This window comes from Lytechinus variegatus, chromosome 13 (assembly GCF_018143015.1).
Source record: "Lytechinus variegatus isolate NC3 chromosome 13, Lvar_3.0, whole genome shotgun sequence".
Classification (NCBI taxonomy): Eukaryota; Metazoa; Echinodermata; class Echinoidea; order Temnopleuroida; family Toxopneustidae; genus Lytechinus; species Lytechinus variegatus.
This window is the reverse complement of record NC_054752.1, coordinates 28,974,216-29,001,165: the sequence shown is the minus strand read 5'-3', so window position 1 is coordinate 29,001,165 and position 26,950 is coordinate 28,974,216. Positions and strand designations below refer to the sequence as shown.

Sequence of the window (26,950 nt, the reverse complement as noted above, 5' to 3'; positions counted from 1 at the left end):
ATTCTTTCAATTCAATATTTTTAAAGTATGATTTGATCCCGGATTTGATGTTCATATCGACATCGTTATAGCTACTTATGTACAATTTACTGAAATAATTATTAATAATCTTCAAAATCCCGTTTTCTTAGTAAATGTCTTACCGTTTTGTACCATACCGTTAATCTCTTTTTTTTCCATTCCATTTATGGTTTCTTTTTTTCAAAAATTACTTGGACGACTTTTCGCCAGACTCCATCCATTTCTCCCTCGCTCTAATATAAGCACCTTTGCACTTTTATGTGTAACATTTATCTAATTCATTTCTGATTGTTTCTAACTTATCAATTTCTTTCTTGGTTGGATTTTTATCAGCCTTTTCACTCTGTTTATTGAGCTCATCTTGTAACTTTGTAAAATAACATTTTCTTTATCCATGTTTTGTCTCACCTGCACAGCAGAGTGAGACTATAGTCGCCGTTTTTCCGGCGGCGGCGTATCTGAAATGACAGCATATCTTTAGAAAGTTTATGGACCTAGTTCATGAAATTTAGACATAAGTTAATCAAGTATTACTGAACATCCAACCTGGGTTTCATGTCACATGACCAAGGTCACATGTCACTTAGGGTCAATGAACTTGGACCATGTTGGGGGAAATCAACATCCAAACCTTAACCTAAGGTTAAGTTTTTTGAAATGTCATCATAACTTAGGAAAATATATGAACCTAGGTCATGAAACTTGAACATAAGGTTAATCAAGTATCACTGAACATCCTGCATGAGTTTTACATCACATGACCAAGGTCAAAGGTCATTTAGGGTCAATGAACTTTGACCAAATTTGTGGGGTATCTGTTGAATTACCATCATAAATTTGAAAGTTTATGGATCTGATTCATGAAACTTGGGAATAATAGTAATCAAGTAACACTGATCATCCTGTGCTAGTTTCAGGTCACATCATTAAGGTGAAGGTCATTTAGGTCATTTAAAAAGTGTGACTTTATCAGAATACTTTGTTGGCGCATAAACATTCAATAATAAATAATAACAATTGTTATAAATTAATCTAAGAGCAACGGTCCTTCCATCATTTCTCGCATAGATGTTTACAATTTCTAGAGGTAATTTCTTTCTCAATAATATTGAAACCCCTTTGGAGTGGTTAGACCCATTACTAAAGAAACATGCACCATTCCATTGCGATGAAGTCTCGTGTTCTAGCTCTTTCGTCCAGTAAGTTTCTTGTAAACAAACAATATCTGTCTTTTTTTGCACGAAGCAACGATTTGCTTCTTTTCGTTTTATCCCACATTAAGGATATAAGATGAAGAGAAATCGAGTCATCATTCATTAATTTTGTTGATTTTGAAATGATTTCTTCCATTTCATGATCGACTTATACTTTTCCCTTTCATTCGTTATTCGCTCACAGCTTAGTGTTTTCCTTTGCACTCTACTTTTTTGCTTGTTATCTATCCTTTTAGTTTTCTTTTCGTATAATGTTTTTCCATGTTTTTGCCTGTCTGGAGCTGGAGTTTCCGGCGATAGTGGTGATTTCTCGTCGTCGCTTGAAGTCGAGCAGTGAATTCATCATCTCCATCATCATGTGTTGTACTGCGGTGAGAAGCGTATTATATTTTATATATTAGGCGTGGTGTTTCATTCTCTATAATGATACCTTGTGCCGAACTTTGTTGTGAAACGTTTTATCCTTTCCATATTTCTTGTTTTCTATTAAATTTTTATCCACCATTTATTTGACAATATATGTGCAAAGTAATTTAGAATGTAAAAATGGTATATTTATATATAATAATATAATACATAAAGATTGAAATATCAAAACCTTATAATCAAGGGCTGAAAAAGGGAGTATTAAACATCAACAGTTACATCAACAGTGTGATTTTAAATGGTGATTAATCAAGGCGATAATATAACACCAACAATATGTGATTAGGAAGGGCACTAACTACAACTTCAAGATAAATGAATTATAGGCCTACACAAAAAGGTTTGACTTTGTAATCTGATCTAGGTATAAAATTAGTATTGAGCACAGAATATTAAAAAAATAACTTCTGGGTAATGATAATAATTATTTATAGTGATATAGAGTACTTTCCATCTTGATGAAATAATCAAAGCGATTCAAGGATTGTAGGCAAAAATCCACAACAGATTAAAAACTTTGACGATGAACGTACTAATAAAGATGCCTAAAACACTCTCATAGGCCAACAGGTATATTTTCATAAATTATTACACCGCCATGAGAACTTTAAACTGAAACCATTTCAGTTATGTAATGTATTCCTTGGAACGTAGACTGGAACCACTTCCACGGCAGAGCGGTTCCATTACTTGACTCGGCGATGTGACTCCGGAATCTACTCATCCAGAATCGAAACGACTCAAATTCGTAGGCTACAAGCCAGTCGTTCCATATTGTAAACACCATCAGCTTGAAGTTGGAAGTACGTTTCCACACCGTCTGAACCCGCTTGCCATCCAAATCTGCCATTAGGATATCTTGGGGATAGCATTCCTCAGTTGAAAGATAGTCAGACCAAAATATCTTGCCAACTTGTAGTGAGATAGAGGCAAAAGAAAAACGAGTGGTTTTAGGATTATGTTCTAAATTCGGAGTTTAATGGCCGGCAAAACTTAAAAAAAGGTAGCCCCTGCACCCAAATTGCCCTTACACCTTCAGTTGTTGAAGCTTATCGGAGACCTCAGTGCACTTATTTTACAATTATACATTGAAAAGTTGGCATTTATATACATGTATTTTGACTATGGAAAGCGGTAGACGCCATAATTCGTTACAGGATATTCCAAACAAGCAGACACACACAAGCGTGTGAGTTGTCATATTTTATGATCAAAGTGTGTTCACCCAAAGGACTGTGCGTTTACACGTTGACGTCTTTCGCTTTCCATATAATTGTAGTCAGATAGAGGCAAAAGACAAAACGAATGGTTTTGGGATTATATTCTTCAAGGTCAAGTCAACCCCAGAAAAATGATGATTTGAATAAATAGAGAAAAATCAAACTAGCATAATGCTGAAAACTTGATTAAAATCGGATGTAAAATAAGAAAGTTATGACATTTTAAAGTTTCGCTTATTTTTTCACAAAACAGTTATATGCACAATTCAGTGGTAAGCAATCGAGAGAGTCGGTGATATCCATCACTCACTATTTATTTGTTTTTTTTTATTGTTTGAATTATACAATATTTTATTTTTTTACCAATTTGACATCAAGGGCCAACTATAACAACGGTAATGCCAAATGTTCAGGGCGAAATAAAACTTTGATTTACAGGACAATGAGGAGAAAATTAGAGTATTTCATATTTCATATAATACAATACAAAAGAAATAGTGAGTAATGTCATCAGTCCCCTCATTTGTATACCGACCAGGATGTGAAATTAAGCGAAACTTTGAATCCTTACTATAATTTGGCTAATCTTGTGTGTCCTTCCGTTTGTTTGACGCAGCTTTTTTCCGTGGTTTTCCACTCAATGGAGCTGGAATTTTTTCTAAACATGGTCAAATTGTTCACAGATTGTCATGAGGGGGTTGTTTGTGGTATTTTGGTCGCATTATTTAAAGTTTTTTTTACAATTCGTAACTTGTTGGCATTCCTTTTCGCAGCCCTGAGTATAGCTTCGAAGTTCCCAGTCCCTTTTACCTCTCTAGGGTCAGCGAAATACAAAGCATTCATGCCATCATGCCGACTGTCGACCGGGTAGCGTATTTTTTTTTTACACCACTGCTCCGCCAAAATCCCCAGAAATACGAAAGAAACGACTCTCGGGCAAGTCTAATCTATGCGCTCTTGAAAGCAAAGCTCTCGGAATTCCCGCGTGAGATGTGTATTATGAACCCGGTGTATTAAGTTGAATGAATCATCCAAAACCACCTGAAATCATCCCGTTACCACATTATTTTCTTAAGGTTATTGTTGATATTACGGAAAAGGTTCTAAAAACCATTTTAGTTTGTAACTGAGCTGATTTTGTATTGAAAATGAATAAGATGTAAAGGATATTGTCTATTTAAAGTCTTGTGGCGAATTGAATTTGCTGAAAGTGTGGTGAGGGCACTTTATAGGTATTTTTCCTACAGTATATATATAGGCCTCACCAGCGTCCCTACGGGGGGGAGGGGCAGGGGGCAGTCTGCCCCCCCCCCTGACGAGTCACAAACCATGCAAGGGACGTATCCCTGCCCCCCCCCCCTGACGAGCTTGAAGCCCTTTTTTTGCTTGTCAATTTTTTTTCTGGTACCGTGAAATCCTATATTTGTGGTTGAAGACCTTTTTATTTTTTTTATTTTTGCTTGTCAAATTTTGGGGCGGACGAATTTGCCCCCCCCCCGTGAAAAATCCTAGGTACGTACGCCACTGATATAGCTAGGCTTTCTAGTATTGACTTGTTCTGAGGTTTTCCCAACCTTAAATACTTTTCAGAATCACGTACAGAGTATACATTTGCAGCAATTTGTACGTAGTGCACCTGTTGGATAAAGTTCAGTTGTAGCTGTGATCTGAGAAAGATGAAAAGAGCCCGAAAAGAGAGGAGAAGCTATAGGGGTGGGGAGTGCGAAGGAATAGAGATAAAGGGGGAGAGCTAGGAGATACAAGGAGATTGATTTGGAAAGAAATTATATTGTGAAAAAAAATCAAAAGAAATGGGCCTTAAGCAAGAGGGGTGGGGGAATAGTCTACCCAAGCAGAAAAATCAGATGAACAAAACGAAAACGTTCATTGGACAACTAAATATTTATGAAATTTTAATCACATAAAAATATGGGGAAATCACATGACAAATTGCTGATTTCATGAAGTCATGGATGCACCACTAACCATTCATTTTGTTTACAAATGTATTTATCATTATTTGACCAATCACATGATTTTTTTCAGAACTCGAATCAAGCCTTGTTATGTAGGCCTTCTTAAAATATAATGAACTCAAAATATTGAGCTTGACTATATTTTTATACCTTTAATCACTCAATTATTATAAATATTGAATCATAAATTCATATTTTCAAGGTTGTTAAATAGAACTATAAAGTCTGTAATAATGGAAACATGAAAAGCATATCCATCATCTAGATATCCTGGAAAAAGTTTTGAGGAAATCAAAATTTCGGAAAAAATTACATTTTGTAGTAATGATTAATGAACTATGCTGGTTAGTCGTGCACCTATGATGTCAGCAAGTTGGTAATCGCCTAGTGATATTCATTTCATTAAAAATTCATAACATTCGTATTAGTTTTCCGATTTCCCTTTATGCCTTTTCTGTCAATTTGATTTTTCCTGTCCCGTTGAAAAAAAAGTTTTTTGGCGTAGACTTTCCTTTAAAAAAATGAGAAAGAAAGAATTAATAGAGGCCGTAGAGAGAAGATCTTATCTGCCAAATAAAAATAATAATAATAATGATCAAAATATGACTAATATAAAATCATATTCCTAGAGCGCATATCACTGCAGAAGCAGTCCCTATGTGCTTTGTAATTATAGAGAAAAGCAAAGGTATCAAGGTGTACTTATCAATAAATACAGACCAAAGTGATTGTGCCTAATTTAATGACAACAAAATAAAGGTTTTTTGTATTGGGCAAGACCACTGTCGCCCAAATACAGAACGGAGAATGCTGGAGAGTGAGAGAGAGCTAGGGTGAGTGCTGAAGATCAGAGAGGTGAAAATTTTAGTCGACGAAGAAAAGAAATCTAGTCTATCTGCAGCTAAGAACCCTCGCTAATTCTTTGTTTCATGTATCTGAATGTCTGGAGGTGCCATAAGTGCGATTAGGTCCCTACAAACTAAACGCTTTTAAAAAGCTATATATCTATATTGAAATCATAAGGTTTGTTTTGTATGACTATTGAACGAAATCAAGATGTGCACGACGAAACGTGTGTGGTCAACGTGTTAGACTCTAGCGCGAGCCGTTTCTGTGGGGTTTTTCAATATTTTGGCGGAGCCGTGGTGTAAAAAAAAAATACGCGACCGGGTATGGTACGGTACGGTACGTACTTACTCATGCGCTGGCTGCATGCATATATGCATGTGTGCGCTCTGCTGAAACGTAAACAATGTGTGAATAGGCAGTCTAGCTGTACATACAAGATTGTCACCCCCTCCCCTCCCCCCACACACTTTGATAAAGAAAAATGACTCCTACCCCCTGTGCTGCCACGGGTAATTGCTGCTAGTTGTCATAACTTTCTTATTTTACATCCGATTTTGATGAAATTTTCAGTGTAACGCTTGTTAGATTTTTATCTTTTTATTCAAACGAACTTTTTGTTGCGGTTGACTTGTCCTTTAATCTAAGGTTTAATGGTCGTCTAACGTTAAAAAAAATGATTTTATACACGAAGTGCCCTTACACCTTCAGTTGTTGAACCTTATATGAGACCCCAGTGCATTTATTTTACGATTACATATTGAAAGGTTGACTTTTACATATTTTGACTATGGAAAGCGGTAGACGCCATAGTTCGTTCCGGGAGTTCGTTACAGGATTTTCCAAACAAAGCAAACACTAGCGCGTGAGTTGTCATATTAATCAAAGTGTGCTAAACCTACGGACTTTGCGTATACTGCAAAGGCCGATTTCAATATCAAATCTTTGTCAAACGACGTCCTACAGATTTGGCAAATTGAATCCTTGTACCTACTTTTATCTTCCACGACGAGACTGCATTTAGTTACTCCTGCTGGATATTTTTCCTCGGAAAATAAATGGACACGGCCAGCAGTGTTCATACAATCGTCTACGGTGCAGCTCATTATCCCTTTCGAATCCATCCAGAAAAGTAATCTTTAATGAAAGAATACAAGAGCCGGAATAGTTTTTTTTTTAATTCACGGAGATAAGCACGACTATTCTTTGACTCCAACATGTCCAATGACTGAATGTGAATTACAGGGCATGGCTCCAGTGTTCCATCTCACAACGACTTATGATTGATCAAATCAACCTTAAAGGTCAAGTCCACCTCAGAAAAATGTTGATTTCAATCAATAGAGAAAAATCAGACAAGCATATATGCTGGAAATGTCATCAAAATTGGATTTAAAATAGGAAGACTATGACATTTTAAAAGTCTCGCTTATTTTTCACCAAATAGTTTTATGCACAAATTAGTCACATGCAAATGAAAGAATGATGTCCCTCAAACACTATTTCCTTTTTTATTGTTTTGATTATACAATATTTCATTTTTTACATTCTTTTTACAATAAGGACCAACTTGACTGAACCATAAAATGTTAAACAATGGTCATTCCACATGTTCAGGGAGAAATGAAACTTTGTTTCATATGACAATAAGGAAAAAATTGGAATATTTCATAGAATACAAAAGGACTAGTGAATGAGTGATGTCACCAGTCCCCTCATTTGCATACCGACCGGAATATTCATATAAATATTTTGTGAACTAAAGCGAAACTTAAAAATGTCATTACTTTCTTGTTTTACATCCGATTTTGATGAAATTTTCAATGTTATTCTTGTTTGATTCTTCTCTTTTTATTCAAATGAACTCTTTGATGGGATGGAGTTGTCCTTCAATTTTATGGAAATCCAACGATGTCACATTTTTTCTCCTGAAAATTTGCATAGTGTTCTTTGAAAGCAGAAGGAAAGCACACCAATTTGTCACGACAGCGATGGATGCACGAATATACATCATTATCTAGAAATTTTGAATAAACCTGCATTTTATGTTGGCGTTGCTGGCTTTCCATAGTTGTGGATGAATCGAAACAACGAAATAGAAATCGGAGATGGCGCATACCTTCGGATGTGTGAAATGGCCATGACGAACGGACCAGTATAAAAAGGAGTATCCTCTCGTGTAGGCCTAGTGTAGAGGAGTTCAAGGTAGATTGTCTCCTCCTGGAGCATATCCGGAAGCTGGTGGCGCGTTATGAGACCAGAGTCGGTGTTACCCAGATACAACCAGGTAGAATTGTCGCCAAGCAATATACTCCTTCCTTTGACAAAAATAGAAACATAAAATATTCAGAGTTATATTCGTTCATGATGGTTCTAATACTGCCATGATTCTAGCATCGCTAGTAGCTAAGTATGGCAAAAAATACGGATCGCAGAGAGATGGCGAAGTCAGTACAAGTAGGTAGGATAAACATGGTTGGGGAGGGGCACATGCCCGGGGGGGGGGGGGGGGGGGGTGCCAGAAATTATTCGATGAAAATGTGCTCCCGAAATTGATTGGGGCCTCTTTCTGTCTCTTTTTTGTAGTTGTCAGATTTAGCCCCCCCCCTTCTGGTAAATTCCTGCTTAAAGCCTTTTTAGTTGGTTGGTAGCCCCTTTCACCATCTGCTTTGCATCAATGGTGTTGCCGCCGCGTGTTGCTCTTTTGCTAGACCGTGCTCTGGGTAACCCCTGTAACTAATCTTGTATTATGAATTTAGATGTCGCGTTCGCACCCTGAAGGAAAATGCCACTACTGGATTGTAGCGGGACCAGAGTTCAGTCTCACAAAGGACTTGCGACTGTGGTAACTTTGCCATGATGACAACTGCCATGGTAGCAGGGCTCAGCAGTCATTCAGAATCAAGGTTGCCATGATAGCTGCCATAATGGCAAAGTTACGACAGTCACAATTATGAAACAGGCCCCAGGACGGTCTCCCACAGACTCACAGAAAGTAAGTTTGAATACGGTCCATTACAAAATGCAAAGACCACGACTAAAAATAAAAATATAATTTCTGCGGTGGGTCTCCGCACTTTTTCCTCGGGATAATGGACCATAAGCATAATTTGAACAAAGAGAAAATCCAGCCTGTTGTAAGAAATTCCACATTGAAAAAAACATGGTAGAAGGCCCCAATAGCTAACCTTGTCCGGGATACACTTCGGTGAAGTCGTTGAAACGCTCAAAGTGGCCTGAAGCCCCTGGTCGGCCACGGTAGAAGACGCCATTCGCCGCAACGTAGACCAGATCATTCAGGCGATCGTAGGCCGCGTAAAATTTGTATTGCGCTTTCATTGGATCGGGAGCAGCTATCAGTATCTCGTGTTCTAACTCAAATGTCGGCATCTTGAACAACAAGAGCTTTCCTTCATTGTGGACAATCCCACCTATTTTCCCGTTTTTCTCTGCATTAACATAAATGATAAAAGTGTTTTACTTCGCCTGTTTCTAATATTACCACGGATATCAAGAGAAAAATATTATCAAAAATAAGAAAAAATCGATATATACATGTGAAACGTATGATGATTATCATGATAATGATAAGACTAGTAATCAACACTGAGCAGTGGCGTTATTAGCTATTATATTTGACGAGGTTAGCATGGTTAGTAAGCGAACCAATTTGTTAAGCCTTTTCTAATGAAAATTTTGTCATACCATCCAGAAAATAATATCATACTTTCATTTCTTTTTCAACAAAAAAAGATGATGAAGAAGTTAAAGAACAAGAATTTGACGAGAAATATCTAATAACTTACGGCACTCGTCACCGTAGTAACCGAAAGCACAGTCGCAATCGTATCCCTGGTCGTACGGATGTGCGTAGCACTCCTTGGCTTGACTGCAGGGGTTCGATAAACATGGATCTGTTGGTTGGATTAGCAAAAAAAATCACAACAAAACAAACTATCAAAAACAAAACAATACAAAAAAGCAAAGAAAAGCAAATACATACAATCTTTACAATATAAAACACACACGAAATGCTTCGGTTGCAGTGCCAAACTTTCGGAAGTATGGAAGGCCAATGAATACCCATCTCATGTAATGTGCTCGGGGAAGTGCAAATGACAGCAGCCCTCAATCATGCTTATCGTACGTATTCACCTTTCAACCAATCAGCGCACTCCTTTTTTAAAGTACTGTGGACACAATTAGTATACACTATGGCGTCATTGGCCTTCCATACATGTCCATATCATAATAATTATTTTAGTCATAGAAAGCAAGAGGGCCTATATCAATCTCTTTTAAGGGATTGCCCCTGCCGCCTGCGTAATCTATATGATCATGTTGTCAAGTATATACCTTTGTCATTAGCACAATAAACGATGGATGTGGTAGCGGTTCTTTCCTGGTTTCGTTTGAAGACAGAACTTGCATTGACAAGGGTTCCTTGAACCAGTACCCCATCCTCAAGCCTTAAGTACCGGCAGCTTTGACACTCAGAGGTCCTAAGTGTCGACTTTAGCCGAGTCCCTCCGATAGTCGTGGAAGCTTGAAACAGATAGGTAACAATGGCGGAATAGATAATCACAAAAAGGATACACTTGAAAGAACAATAAAAAACCAACAATAAAATTAAGAAATCTCTAAGATTACTGAGGATTGTGGTCTCCATGCTATCGGTCTGTAACCTCCTGAAAACATTAGGGAGAAACCTTTCCAGAAAAATTACTTATGTTGATACATTTGGAATAGGACAGCTGAGAGATCACTGAAAATCATCTGGTATGCTGCCAAAGATCTCTGGAAGACTGTCAGAGAGACCACTGAAAGAACTTTGAAAGACCAAGACAATACCCCCTTGATCGGAGACGGTAAACTCTGAATGACATTTCTTGTCTAGCGGAGATTGTACATTAGTCCTATACAACGATCTTTCAATAGAAATCTAATGGTCTTTTATACCCCCTTTTCCACTAGGGCCAGGACAGCGTCAGGACAAGGCGCGGAATGTAATAATTACAATCCGCGACCCTTCCGCAACCTGTCCGGACATTCCTTGGAGTGTCCGCACGCTGTCCTAAACCCTTCCTGGTGTTCGGGAAATCAAAATATGTCCGCATCCAAATTTTGGTCGAGACCAAAATTTGGACCCGGATATTGAATTCCTGACACCTTCGGGACCCTGTCCTGACGATGTCCTGATGATGTCTTGCCCTTCCTAAACCCTTCCGCGTCTTCCGGAAACCATCCGCAATCAGGTCAGCTTCAAGAAGGAAAGAAGAAGCCATGCGGAATGTTTCAAGAACATGCAGATTGGAATAAGAAGGCAAGCGGACAGTTTCAGGAACGTGCGGACAGGATTAAGAAGGCAAGCGGACTGTTTCAGGAACGTTCGGACTGGAAAAGGAGGGCAAGCGGAGTGATTCAGGAATGTGTGGATCCAAAACTAATATGTACGGAACGAGTACACAAGTAGCAAAAGCCATTTGTAGTCAGTGCACTAGATGGGGCAACGGGATAATACAAGACAAGAAAATTACAAAAAGTAAAAAAGTATGGGGTCAAGGGGCCTAATTAGTATATCACTAAACAAACCTGAGAACCTAATATTTCAAGCAGTGTTTTAAACATATTACGCGAGCGCGAAGCCCGAGTTGATTTTTTTTTTTGGGGGGGGTCAAAGACTTGAAGGAGGAATATTTCAAGCATTTTCAACTGATCTGGGAGGTGGACTTTTCAAATATGTCTTGCAATAGTTAAGCTGGCAATGATGCAAGCAGATTATTTTGTTCTGTACTGAACATAAAAAGATATTTCATGCAACGTTTGATTATGAACTAGATTATTTTAATGTACTCGACTGAAAAAAGGACCTATAGGCAGCGCGTGACTTTACAAATAGGACAAATATCATAACAAAATTAATAATACAGGTGTAGATTTCAAACTGAAATGCAAGTTTATATTCCTATTACATTTTAAGCACTTTGTTTGATCATGAATGAGGTGTCATTAATAAGAAATAATAATAATAAATGAGAGCAAGTTTATAAATATCGCTTTTCTCAGAACGGCTCAAAACGATTTACAGCAGGGGCAAAACGATTTACCCCAGGATTCATTTCAATTCCGCATGAAAAGTGCACAATTTCCACACCCTGGGAAGCATTCCTTGCATTCATGCCAGCCTCAAAATGGCGCTGGCAAATTCAAGCATACAATAACTTTCGTTTCCAACCGGGTACCCATTTAGCACCTGGGTGGAGAGAGGCAAGGTATGCAATACGTCTTGCCAAAGGACGGTTTAGACCGCGATGAGAATCGAACACACGACTCTCCGTTTACAGGGCGGGAGTCAGAACCACTACACCACGACTCTTTACAAAAAATAGGTCTTCCTGAAAAAAAAGTCGTGCACAGAGCATGTTTCTCATCAACATAGAATATGAGCGCGAAGCGCGAACTTACTTCTTTCAAACATCAAGGACGAAAAAGAAAAGACGAAAAGACCTAAGTATTTTTCGAAAAAATAAACAGCTTGCACAATCTTCTTATGATAAAACTTTTGAAAGTATGAAGCGCGAAATGGACCATTAATTTTTACAAATTGATCTAGCTGAAATGCTGATATTTTCCCCGTCTGCAGGTCTGTCAATTTCTTCACTCTTCTTCATTTTCCCCCTCTTCTTTGGTTACTCCATTTTTCCTTTTTTTACGCAGTCAATAGGGCGTAGCGATCGCATTCGGCCTCCTGGAATTGTCCATTTACATTTTATTTCTTAGTCTATTTCAATTGGTACAAGAGGAGGCAAAGGCGATTAGACATTGGATTCACATTTTCGTCCAAAAATTAAAACTGATATTTTTAATCTTACACATTCATAATCTCGACCGATTATTTTCTGTTCATTACCGCGATTTGTTCCCTCCTTGGAGGGCCGTATCGGCACCGCACCCCCTTTTTCTTTTCCACCATATAATTTTTTAAGTTTCCCTTTCCACTTCACTTATTTTTCTTCTGTTTGTACTTTTTTAAAGGGGGAGCAAGACCACCTCACCCCTTGATCCGCATATGCCCGTCGAATACAATTTGCATCCTAACTTCCTGTTTTCTTCCTCTTTTGTAATATATGTATTAATTTGTAGAAAAATTAAGAAAGTACACTCTAAAAAAATGAAGTGCTAATTTAGCTCTTAAAGAGTGTGTATAGTGACTGCACTTCGGAGTGCTGATTTGTCTAGTTCAAATTTGAAGTAGACAAATCAGCACTCTGAAGTGCAGTCACTATACACGCTTTTTAAGAGCTAAATTAGCACTTCATTTTTTAGAGTGTAATGTTATAAAGAGAGCCCCGACATTGCTATGAACATCTGCAGTCTTTTTAAAGTTATCTTAGTTGAAAAAAAAAAATCAAGATCCGAGATAATTTATTGCTACGTATAAAAATGCACAAAATCTGCTTTCAAAAAGTGAATACTACATTACACCGCTAACACACTTTCCTTTATCCTACGTATTTCAACTATCAAATAATGCGAGCGCGAAGCGCGAGCTGAACATTTTTTTACATTCCGACCTATAAAATTTGGCATTCTAAGCACTTTCAAAAGCATGAACAGGAAAGGGGTATGACTATACACTTGATGTGAGCGCGAGCCGAAATGAAATTCGACATCTCACATTTTGTAAATCAGGAAAAGGGTGGATAATTGGATAGATGGATAATATTCCTACATTAATAATAATATTTGGTAATCTGATATGAAACTGGCACAAGATTCGCATCTGAATAAACATGCGTGCGTGTGTTTAGATCCAGACCTAGAATCTGGACATTCTAATTACATTCTTTATTATAATATCAATAATAAGAGCGCGATGAGCGAGCTAAAGATATTTGATTTTCCGATCAAAAAAAATAATTTAAGCGCAGTTACGAATTGGATATGGATCGCGCTTAATAAATGATGCGAGTGCGAAGCTCAAGTTGATATTTTTATCATTACTTATATTTTGAGTTGCGACCGGAACATTTTAAGGACATTTTTTTGTCTTCATATGACTATGATGACTATCTTCCTAAGCCAGAGATGAAACTTGTCGATATTCCATTCTGAAAAAAAAATGGACAATGATTATTAAAAAATCATGAAAAATATTATTATATTACTTATTAACCTAATAAGCCCAATGAGGGCGCGAAATTGATATTAAGGTCAGATAACTGGACAATTTCTAATCATGAATAGGAAGCATGGGTTGATATATTTTTTAACAAAAATAATTCTAGCGCAAATTGCGAGCCGAAAATTATGATAAACTGTCATGACAGAGGAATTTAAAATAATCTGTTACAATTGATACAGGTATACATAACTCCCCAATCAAAATGCAAGTGAGCAGCTTTAGCTGATACTATTCAATCAGACCATCCTAAAAAGGGATATTTTTCAAAAAATTATGGAATACACGAAGAAAATAGTTATTTGACAAATAATGCTAGCGCGCAGCGCGAGCGGAAAATGTTCATATTTAGACCATAAAATATAGATATTTTACAGAAAACTATAAAATCTATTTGTAAATCAAATAACTTGAAATACAAAAATGTTTTGTAGATTTACTTCAAAACTTAATATTTTAAGCTCGATATAAGTCTATTGAGCAAGTTATGTATCTCATAGATTAGGCAATGCGAGCACAAAGCGTGAGCGAAAATTTAACATAGTGACATGAAATCCCCCCCCTCATCTTATTTAATTCACTCGTCTTTCTCCTCTTGTTTTTCTTCTTCATTTTCTCTTCTCTTTTCCCTTCTGGTTATTTTCCCTCTCTTTCCATTTTTTCTTCTTTTTGCTCGTTCCAAATATTAAGGAGGGGGGACATTTGATATCAAATGCCCCCCTCCCTTTCCAAAAAGTGAGGGAACGCGTCGCTCCTGTCCCCCTGGGATGTCCACCAATGTATGCAATTTGAATTGAATTAAAAGAAATCCTATATAGTCTTTGTAGTCGCAGAAAATAACACCCCTAAATTTATTTTTAAAAATATATGAACGATAATTTTCATGGAGTATTCGCAAGTTGTCCGATTGTCCTAGTCCTTGAATTTACCACTCGTGACGTTGTCCTAAATGTCTCCGGTTCTGTCCTCGATCTGCATGCTGTCCGCACCGAACGCCGACAAATTTATTAAGATGATCTTGTTCTAGAAGAGTCCCAGGAATGTCCTTCGACAATACGCAGACAGTCCTGGTTGTGTCCTAGAACAAGATCATTTGCATAATCTTTTACGGAATTTGGTTGCGGACAGCAAGCCGAAATGGCAAAAGTAGCTTCCGCAACCCTTCCTGGTCTTGTCCGCGCCCTAGTGGAAAACCGCCTTTAAGGCGGTTTTCCACTAGGGCGCATACATTGGTGGACATCCCAGGGGGACAGGGGCGACGCGTCCCCTCACTTTTTTGGAAGGGGGGCATTTGATATCAAATGCCCCCCTCCCCAATATTTGGAACGAGCAAAAAAGAAAAAAATGGAAAGAGAGGGAAAAGAACCAGAAGGGAAAAGAGAAGAGAAAAACGAAGAGGAAAAACAAGAGGAGGAAAAAAGACGAGTGAATTATATAAAATGAGGGGGGGGGGGGGATTTCATGTCACTATTTTAAATTTTTGCTCACGCTTTGTGCTCGCATTGTCTAATCTATGAGATGTATAACTTGCTCAATATACTTATATTGAGCTTAAAAGATCAAGTTTTGAAGTAAATATACAAAACATTTCTCGGAAATAATTTGTTTGATTTACAAATAGATTTTATAGTTTTCTGTAAGATGACTATATTTTATGGTCTAAATATGAACATTTTCCGCTCGCACTGCGCGCTAGCATTATTTGATTTGTCAAATAACTATTCTCTTCGTGTATTCCATATTTTTTTAAAAAATATCCCTTTTTAGGATGGTCTGATTGTGAATAGTATCAGCTAAAGCTGCTCGCTTGCATTTTGATTGGGGAGTTATGTATACCTGTATAAATTGTAACAAATTATTTTATATTCCTCTTTTATGACAGTTTATTAAAATTTTCGGCTCACAGTTTGCGCTCGCATTATTTTTGTTAAAAATATATCAACCCATGTATCCTATTCATGATTACAAAATGTCCAGTTATCTGACCTTGATATCAATTTCGCGCCCTCATTTGATTAATAAGTAATGTAACAATATTTTCATGATTTCCTAATAATCATTGTCCGTTTTTTTTTCAGAATGGAACATCGACAAGTTTCATCTCTCGCTTAGGAAGGTAGTCATCATAGTCATTTGAAGACAAAAAATGTCCTTAAAATGTCCCGGTCGCAACTCAAAATATATGTAATGATAAAAATATAAACTTGAGCTTCGCACTCGCATCATTTATTAAGCGAGATCCATATCCAATTCGTAACTGCGCTTAAATTCCTTTTTTTAGATCTGAAAATCAAATATCTTTAGCTCGCTCATCGCGCTCTTATTATTGATATTATAATAAAGAATGTAATTAGAATGTCCAGATTCTAGGTCTGGATCTAAACACACGCACGCATGTTTATTTAGATACGAATCTTGTGCCAGTTTCAGATCAGATTACCAAATATTATTATTCATGTAGGAATATTATCCATCTATCCAATTATCCTTCCTTTTCCTGATTTACAAAACGCGATATGTCGAATTTCATTTCGGCTCGCGCTCACATCAAGTGTATCGTCATACTCCTTTTCTGTTCATGCTTTTAAAAGGTGCTTAGAATGCCCAGTACTTAGGTAGGAATGTAAAAAAATGTTCAGCTCGCGCTTCGCGCTCGCATTATTTCATAGTTGAAATATGGAGGATAAAGGAAAGTGTGTTAGCGGTGTAATGTAGTATTCACTTTTTGAAAGCAGATTTTGTGCATAAGGGTAAATTATCTCGGATCTTGATTTTTTTTCAACTAAGGTAACTTTAAAAAGACTGCATATGTTCATAGCAAAGTCGGGGCTCTCTTTATAACATTACTTTCTTATAATTTTTCTACAAATCAATACATGATCATATATTACAACAGAGGAAGAAAACAGGAAGTTAGAATGCAAATTGCATTCGACAGGCACATGCGGATCAAGGGGTGAGGTGGTCTTGTTCCCCCTTTAAAAAAATACAAACAGAAGAAAAATAAGTGAAATGGAAAGGGAAAAGAAAAAGGGGGTGCCGTGCTGATGCGGCCCTCTTCTCCCTGCTGCTGGCTTACCCCTCCCAATATTAAAGAGATATACAAACAGCACAAAAGAAAAAGGAATAAACGAAGGAGATAAATGAAATAAGGTGAAATAGAATCGAGGAAAAAAATCACGATAATGAACAGAAAATAATTGGTCGAGATTATGAAAGTGTAAGATTAGAAATATCAGTTTTAATTTTTAGACGAAAATGTGAATCCAGTGTCTAATCGCCTTTGCCTCCTCTTGAACCAATTGAAATAGACTAAGTAAGAAAATGTAAATGGGCAATTCCAGGAGGCCGAATGCGATCGCTACGCCCTATTGACTGCGTAAAAATAGGAAAAATGGAGTAACCAAAGAAGAGGGGAAAAAAGGAAGAAGAGTGAAGAAATTGACAGACCTGCAGACGGGAGAATATCTGCGTTTCAGCTAGTTCAATTTATAGAAAATAATGATCCATTTAACGCTTCATACTTTCAATAGTTTAATCATAAGAAGATTGTGCACGCTGTTCATTTTTTACGAAAAATACTTAGGTCTTTTCTTTTTCGTCCTTGATGTTTGAAAGAAGTAAGTTCGCGCTTCGCGCTCATATTTTATGTTTATGAGAAACATGCTCTGTGCACGACTTTTTTCAGGAAGGCCTATTTTTTGTAAAGAGTCGTGGTGTAGTGGTTTTAACTCCCGCCTTGTAAACGGAGAGTCGTGTGTTCGATTCTCACCGCGGTCTAAACCGTCCTTTGGCAAGACGTATTGCATACCTTGCCACTCTCCACCCAGGTGCTAAATGGGTACCCGGTTGGAAGCGAAAGTTATTGTATGCTTGAATTTGCCAGCGCAATTTTTAGACCGAGATAAATGCAAGGAATGCTTCCCAGGGTGTGGAAATTGTTCACTTTTCATGCGGGATAGAAATGAATCCTGGGGTAAATCGTTTTGAGCCGTTCTGAGAAAAGCGATATTTATAAACTTGCTACCATTTTTTATTATTTCTTATTAATGACACCTCATTCATGATCAAACAAAGCGCTTAAAATGTAATAGGAATATAAACTTGAATTTCAGTTTGGAATCTACACCTGTATTATTAATTTTGTTATGATATTTATCCTATTTTGTAAAGTCAAGCGCTGCCTATACGGCCTTTTTTTCAGTCGAGTACATTAAAACAATCTAGTTCATAATCAAACGTTGCATGAAACATCTTTTTATGTTCAGTACAGAATAAAATAATCTGCTCGCATCATTGCCAGTTTAACTATTGCAAGAAATATTTGAAAAGTCCACTTTTAAGATCAGTAGAAAATGCTTGAAATATTTCTTCTTCAAGTCTGTAACCCCCCCCCACAAAAAAAAAATCAACTCGTGCTTTGCGCTCGCATAATTATGTTTAAAAAACTGCTTGAGATACTAGGTTCTCAGGTTTGTTTAGTACATACTAATTAGGCCCCTTGACCCCGTATTTATTTACTTTTTGTAATTTTCTTGTCTTGTATTATCCCGTTGCCCCATCTAGTGCTTTTGCAAATGGTTTTTGCTACTTGTGTACTCGTTCCATACATCATTAGCATTGGATCCACACATTCCTGAATCACTCCGCTTGCCTTCCTATTCCAGTCCGAACGTTCCTGAAACAGTCCGCTTGCCTTCTTATTCCTGTCCGCACGTTCCTGAAACTGTCCGCTTGCCTTCTTATTCCAATCTGCATGTTCCTGATAAAATCCGCATGGCTTCTTCTTTCCTTCTTGAAGCTGACCTGATTGCGGATGGTTTCCGGAAGACGCGGAAGGGTTTAGGGAAGGGCAGGACATTATCAGGACATCGTCAGGACAGGGTCCCGAAGGTGTCAGAAATTCAATATCCGCGTCCAAATTTTGGTCTCGACCAAAATTTGGATGCGGACAAATTTTGATTTCCCGAACACCAGGAAGGGTTTAGGACAACGTGCGGACACTCCTAGGAATGTCCGGACAGGTTGCGGAAGTGTCGCGGATTGTAATTATTATATTCCGCGCCTTGTCCTGACGCTGTCCTGGCCCTAGTGGAAAAACGATATTAGCTGTCCTGGCCCTAGTGGAAAAGGGGTATTATGGAACATGATTTTTCGAAAATCTTTTTTTTTTTCAGACTTTTCCTTGTCTTTCAATGACTTTTAAAGGATGTCTCGGCAGCCTGTTAGTGATTTCGACGAAAAATTAAGATACTGTCGAAAGATCATGGAAAGACTAACATGGCGATTCAATGCTTTTTTTCTCTTATAGCTCTCTTTTTCATTTCTATTTTAAAAGATAATCGAGTCAAGTTAAGCCTTGGTCCTAGCAATTAGTCCACTTCTGGTACTACTGGAGGATCATAATCGATCAAGAATGTGCTTCTTTATTTTCATGTAAATGAGACGAAAAATATTGTCCAAAATGTCCAGCATGTACAACACAGCACTTAACATGTTGAATCGGCTAAGAAGTCGTTTTAAACCTCACCATTGGGAGTGCTGAACATGCTGAAAGACCACTGAAATACCATTTTCCTGAATACCCGCTGAACGACTGTTTTTTTTTAACTGTCTGCGAGCCTATGGAGAATTCTATGAATTATAGAGTAATATAGCGTTACAAGACCTATACCCCTTTTCTTTTCCGTTCGTCTCTCTTCATTATCTTCCTCTTTTCCCCTCTTACATGTCATATTTCCTTCTTTTTCAATACTTGAAAAATTATAGGGTAGTTTGCCCCCCCCTTATAGCAGCACGTTGAGCATAATCAAAGTCAAACGCAACATTATTGATCATACTTACCCATCACAATGACCGCCGTGATGAAATATATGTGTTCCAATCCCAGAAGACCAGCAAACATAACTGCAGTTGATTGGTAGGCCTACTTCAGTGAACTTTGAGTAAAGTAATGCGTTCCGTCTTAACTGGCTAATCTAAATCTTATAGATTTTGCGTTTGATGCTAACATCGCAAGTGTTGAGTGCGATTCATGAAACTGGAAAATAGCATTTGACTATGAGCCAGTTCGTAGTTCCTTTCTGCGCATGATCGAAAGATTCTACGCATGATCAGAGGAAGTTCATTTGTACTATTAAAAGTGACATGGTGGCTTAAAAATCTGAGATAAGCACCAACTTTGATGTCTTGATTATTCATATATTCTTTTGAATAGTGGTATCATTTACATCCACAAAAAACAACAACAATGCGTCCACAAACGACTGGTATTTCACAGTTTGCCAAGCACACTGTGCAACATGCATGATATGCATTCAAAGTAGGAATGCAACAAATACCTTCATTAAGTGTTAATTGGCGTACTAATCCAGTCACCTGGCCTATTCAATGTCTTCATCCTGCTATGTAAGGCAAGCTTACGTAATATCTTGCTTTGAAATCTGCCTATCATAATGAAAGAAATGAAAGGTCATTTGACCAAAATTGTCAATGAAGTAACTACGAACTGGTCTATTACACTGGCCAATAAGAAGAATGGTCAAACTCTTGAACAGAAAATTGTCAACGCCCATAAAAACTTTCAACAGACCTTGAGTAACGTTTCTAATTGGTCAGCATTTTGAACACGATACGCTTGCGATAAGGATATTGACCGGCCAAGGGAGAAGTGCTCAAGAAGGAAATGAAAGAGATGATATAAGAGATAAGATGGAAGAAAGAAGAAAACGTAGAGTAAAGAAATGGAGAGGTGGGCCGCGAAACACTATAATACCCCTCTTATTAAATTGGAAGAAAATAGCACCAGCTAAGGCCTCTCACCCCCCTCTCCCTCTTAACATATCCCGGTGTTGCCCCAGACGGACAATGCCGGTTTTAATGGTTACTACTTACATGTTCTGGGGCATATATCACGTTTTCACGAATTTAATAGCTGTAAGAACCTTGGTTTCAAGTAGATTACATTTGAAGATTGAAACCAGACTCGCTGTAGATTATTAACAATCCTTTCTAATATGATGATGTCATCTTATCAACAATGCCTTGATGTTTACGAGTTACTAGGCAAGTTTAACGAAGTTAGATTAAATTATAATAATAATAATAATAATGATTATAATAATAACGTTTTATTTACCCAGGGTAGCCACTTCAGTTAGAAAACTGCTCGTCCAGCGGGCACATCTTAACATAATATGTTATTATTATACTTATCCAATCTAAATGCTGAGCGCCTAGCAAGAAGGCAGGAGGTTCAATTTTTTTCTTCAGAAGTCTTTGGTATGACTCGGCCAGTGATCGAACCCATGACCTCCCGTTCATGAGGCGGACGCTCTACCACTGAGCCACCATGACCGGTTCAAATAGTGTATACTTATAAAATCAAGAGAGCCCTTACCTTTTAATGATGATTTTAAAAGTATGTTGTTTTATAATGAAATCAGTATGATTACATTTTTTTTATAAAGATAATAAATATTGGAATTTCCTTACCCGTTTGAAAAAGATAACCCTTAGTAAAAATCAATTTAGACCAAGTCATCATTTTAAAAGAATAAAAAATATATCATTTTTAGCTCGCTCGCTTCGCTTACTCACTAATTTCTCAATTAATTAGCTATACATCCAAATGAAAAGACAGCACTTCACATTTCTTCGACATCTTTTATTCTCTGTCCTTGATTTCGTTTCATCATAATGCAGAAAGGGACTTCATTGTAATCCACATTTTCAGAACTTATTCCTTAAACTTAAAGGAGAATGAAACCATTGGAACAAGATAGCTTGTGTGAAAACAGAAAAATCAAAGAAACAGATCAACAAAAGTTTGAGAAAAATCGGACAAATAATGAGAAAATTATGAGCATTTGATATTGCGATCACTATTGCTATGGAGATAGCGAATTGGCAATGCGACAAAGATGTGTGATATCACTTGTGAACAACTCTCCCCATTACTTTAGTATATATTTCACTTGAATTGCCTCTTTTATCACATCTATCCATAGATTATGTGTTCTTTCTACATGAGGGCATGTAATACATATTTTTTTAAGAATACATCATGGACAAAGAGTTTGTATCATCATAAGAAAAAGCAAAAAGAGACATTTTGAGGGTATTTTATAGTCCACCAAAGAGAAAGTTGTTCATCAGTGACATCACACATCCTTGTGGCATTGCCAATGGGAAGATCTCCATAGCATTAGTGATTGCAATATTCAAATGCTCATAACTTTCTCATTATTTGTCCGATTTTTCTCCAACTTTCTTTGTTCTTATTCTTTGATTTTTCTGTTTCTACACAAGCCTATTTGTTCCAAAGGTTTCATTCCCCTTTAAGTTAGACCCGAAAATACACAACTGGCAACATTTTGTTTGGGGGTAAAAGATACCTCTTTTGTTCTTGTTTTCCCCTTAACGTTTTTGTGTCCACCTAGAAGTTGTAACTTTGCACGTTTTATGCTGCGTTGATTTTACGTTCAATGGTGCAATTCGAATTGTAGCTTTGTAACTATAAAAATACATGTGGACTGTAAAAAAAAGCCCGGTGTTAATTTAACACCAGTGTTGAAACACCGGTTTGGTGTTAGGCTAACAACAGTCTGGCATTTAAGTACAAACAATTAGTGTTATCGGTTTGATTGTTAAAGGATAAGTCCACTCCAACAAAAAGTTGATTTGATTAAAAAGAGAAAAATCCAACAAGCATAACACTGAGAATTCCATCAAAATCGGATGTAAAATGATAAAAGTTATGACATTTTAAAGCTTAAAAAAAAGTCATATGCATATCCTGGTCGGTATGCAAATGAGAAGACTGATGACATCATTCACTCACTATTTTTTGTATTTTATTATAGAAATATGAAATACTTTAACTTTTCAAGTGAAACAACGATTAATTCTTCCCTGAACATGTGTAATTAGCATTGTGTAATACTATATGTTTCAGTCAAGTTGGTCCTTATTGTCAATATGAAATATTGTATAATTCAAACAATAAAAAACAAAAGAAAAGGTAAGGGAGGGACATCATTGCCCGTCTCATTTGCATATAACTTAGTTGTTCATATCATTGTTTGTGAAAAATAAGCGAAACTTTAAAATGTCATAACTTTCTTTTTTTACATCCGATTTTGATGAAATTTTCAGCCTTATGCTAGTTTGATTTTTCTCTATTTATTCAAGCCAACATTTTTCTGGGGTGGACTTTACCTTTAACTGGTGTTGTTTCGACGCTTCTATGTAGACCGATATAGATACCAGGTGGGTGTTTCATAAAGCTGTTCGTAAGATAAGAGCGACTTTAAGAACGACTGGTGATCCTTTCTTTTGGTATATGGTATACACCATAGGTGATGGTTTAGGGCGTAAGAAAGGATCACCAGTCGTTCTTAATGTCGCTCTTAACTTACGAACAGCTTTATGAAACGGCCCCCAGGATGGTATTAAGTTAACACCGGCGTTTTTGCAGTGTAGATAAAGCCATTAAGGTGATCTTCGGAAGACGCTATTCTGACACAGATAGCTCCATGGTTGAATCGCTAGTGAATCGTTCTGTCACGCTCTGGCTATACCATTATAAAACGTGACCGTTATTGAATTATTTTGTGGTTTTCATCACGGTTTCAATCTTATGCTTGTAGGGAAAAGGGGGAGGAGTAGGGGCGGGTTGGTTAAAGCTAGTTAGCTTGAACGAAAAAAGCAAATCAAAGAATATGATCAATGAAGATTGAGACGAATAATTGGACCAACAATGGGAGAGTTATCAGCAAATCAATGGAGATCTTTGCACTCGCAATGAGAACAAGAATTGTTATGTCACACATAAGAACTTTTTTTACTTCGTACAGCATGTACACTGAAAATACACTCCGAGGATACGTTTTTGCTCGTTCTTCCGTGCATGAGTACAAAAATTTTTGTCTATGATATATTTTTGAAACATCTTTGTAAACCTCTGGGTCCCGTCTTTTTTTTAATGCAGAGTTGAGATTGACCAAAATCAACCACAACTATGGGAAGCCAGCAACGTTAACATCTAAAATCCATGTTTCTTCAAAATATATTCCAGATTTTCATATATTCATTGTTTTCTCGAAATTTCCGTGTGCTTCGCTTTGTTTACAAAGGACAATGTGCACATTTCCTGTAAAGAAAATTACACTGATGTATTTCCATACAGATGAGGTTGAGTTGATTAATCTTAACTCTTTGTAAGACGGGACCAGGATGCACTGCAAAAACTGTGGTGTTGATTTAACACCAGCCCGGAATCTAGGTATGTCCACACCAGAGAAGTGTTAAACAACACCAGTCTCGTTTTGGTCTAATACCAGATAGGTGTTTGTACAACACCAATTAGTATTGAAACAGCATCGGTTTGATTTCAAACTGGTGTTGTTTAATACTTCTCTGGTGTGGACATATATAGATTCCGGGCTGGTGTTAAATCAACACCGGAGTTTTTGCAGTGTAGTATGTCAACGTATGAGTGAATTCACTTTTATATATATACCTAAGAGCAAATTTTGTGTATTCCTTTTTAACTACATGATTTATTGTCATGCATTTCTTTTTAAATACATGACAATAAATCATCTTGAATCATGATTCTTTTGGTAAATAACTTTAGAATAAAAGAGGAGAGTATAAAGGTTTTGAAATCAATGCTATAACATTTTTATCAAGATTTTAGAAAATGGCCATGCACTGACATATTAAATCGGTATACGTGGAGAAAGTATTATATGTTAATCAATTCTAAAACTTCTTGAAATCCATTATATTACTACATATTCAATGGCCTTTGTTACCACGGTAATCTAAGAAAAGGGGTGCTCACAAAGTACGAGCTAGTTTGACGGCTTTTGTTGCATGAGAGCCATGCCTACCTCTTATTCTTTTATTCCTGTCCAGACCTTTATGTTGCTGTTACTGAAGTAAATTGAGTTTTATTGCTTGGTAAATAATTTTTTTATGACCATTATTACCACTGGACTGATCAGTTATATTCTTATATGAATCTTGACGCCGTGCAAAAATAATGGGATATTTTCGATTTTTATTCTGAGTCAATGCACTGCTACAATAGAGAAAGGCGGTGGTTTTCTTATAAAAAACAGAAACATTGTTGACAATTATTTGCAGTACTACACGCACTGAATTTATTGAGATTTAATAAAAAGCCTTTGATATGTCAACGAGATTTTATCTGTCTCTGCACTTTCTTTTCAGTCTGAAGAAGATTCTTTCAATGTCGAAGAGACCACCGACCCCCTTTTTTAAAGAAGATGATTCGCGAATCACGAGTCTCACCTGATTTTAATCATGCTAATAAAAAGGGGTTCAAGCTTGTACAATAAATGATACACTGTCTTTTTGATTCGATCTCTCACCATAAGCACCAGAAGTTCCCGACTACTCACGATAGTCAGTAAGAAGCCGTATCAGAAGGTCGAGCGCCCCCATCCATGATTACAGAGAGTGTGCAATTTGTGGCCTTGCTTGTACCCAAGTAGTTCTATCTGATTTTCTCCCTTTAATAAGCGAACTCAATAAAATTAAAAGTAGAGCTTGCTTTTTCAGAATGGATGATAAAGAACATGCATAGACTCAACTCATAAGACAGCTGTCAAAATTATATTTCATCAGAAATAAAGAAGAATAAAGAAGAGAAAGAAGAAGAAGAAGAAGAAAAAGATTAAGAAGAATAAGAAGCAGCAGAAGAAAATAAATATAAATAAAGAAAGAAGATATATGCATGGTAAAATGTTTATTCCTTTGAAGATTTTTTTTTAACGAACGGATGAAAGAGGTTTTTCTTTTTTTCAGATTCACGATCTAAACCGGGGTGTATTGGGAGATCATAATACCGGGAGGGGGGGGGGGGGGGGGGAGGGGGCTCACAGGCCCCCTTGAAATGTCGGCCGTCGATCGCGCCGAAAATTGGCACGGAGGTTGTGTAAGACCTATAATCTTCAAATCTGTATAGTAATTCATGCAAAATGAACATGATAAAGTTATTATGCTTATTTATGTGTCATTAGTATGCAAAATCATAACTTTTCCTTTAACTCCCTAAATAAAGCCCCATATATTCTAATTTTGGTACAGAAACTCTTTGTGGCGTTGTTCGCAAATGAACCTGAAAAAATGCGATATCAGATCAATTTCTTATGATTTTTTGCCAATTTCTTACGTAATTCCTTGTTTTTTTACCGTTTGTATTTCATTGTTTTTTCCGATGAACTTGTTCGGGGAATCTTTTTAGATCACAAACGGCATAAAATGAATCCATTTAGACCAGCAGCAACTAAAATCCACGTTTTTGAGCAATTTTGGTCTTACATGCACGAACAAAATGTTACGCAATTCTGGAACCGCATTGGTCTCTAAAGATGCGCAAGACTTGAACATAAAAAGCAAAAGTCGGCGAGCGGCGCAGTCAATAATATTCGCGCGGGAAAAATAATAAATTGCGCTGATCGTTGACAGGGGGGGGGGGGGGGTCCGATGCCCGCGGCCTAGATAGGGTGGGTTAATCCTATCAATATTTCATTTTAAGACAAAACCGTTACGAACCACAACTTCGAGAGCTTTATCAACATTTCAAAACATTTTTTTTATTTGAATTATGATTGGAATCGGGCAGCTGGACTATTGTTACATGTATCTTCAACTATTACGGATAAAAATCTTATGTAACCTCTCTGCCCTTTTTCTCGTTCCTTTTTGTCCAATCTTCCCATCTGCTAGCTGTGCAGCCTGTGTTCTAAGTGAGGAGTTGGCACCGTGCTGGGCCGTTCAAAAATTATCTCAGTCACACTAAACCAAACTGGCTCTAAACCAACTGGTGATATGCCATTGGTAATAACGTAATAGCGTTGATCGGACTGGATTCGGTTACGCTGATGGACCTGAGGGTGACTGCACCCAGAGTGTGTCTATACTCAACCTCATCAGTGGCTACTCAAAAACTTCAGCAGACCAATTATGTAGTAAAACTAATGACCGTCCCATCTTTATTTGTTTCCTTGTACCTTCTTTCGAAATGTTAGA

General features: G+C 37.2%; 1 protein-coding gene across 1 annotated transcript; it reads right to left on the bottom strand.

Annotated features, from left to right (window-relative positions):
* Positions 1–940: 940 nt before the first annotated feature.
* LOC121425892 lies at positions 941–19,914 on the bottom strand. The gene is made up of 7 exons (XM_041621982.1): positions 19,730–19,914; positions 10,060–10,248; positions 9,510–9,617; positions 8,892–9,152; positions 7,823–8,021; positions 6,698–6,840; positions 941–2,573 (listed from the first exon to the last, which is right to left on the bottom strand). Exons 1-7 carry the CDS (start codon positions 19,788–19,790, stop codon positions 2,269–2,271), a joined length of 1,266 nt encoding a protein of 421 aa, XP_041477916.1. The 5' UTR covers positions 19,791–19,914; the 3' UTR covers positions 941–2,268.
* Between the last annotated feature and the right edge of the window lie 7,036 nt (positions 19,915–26,950).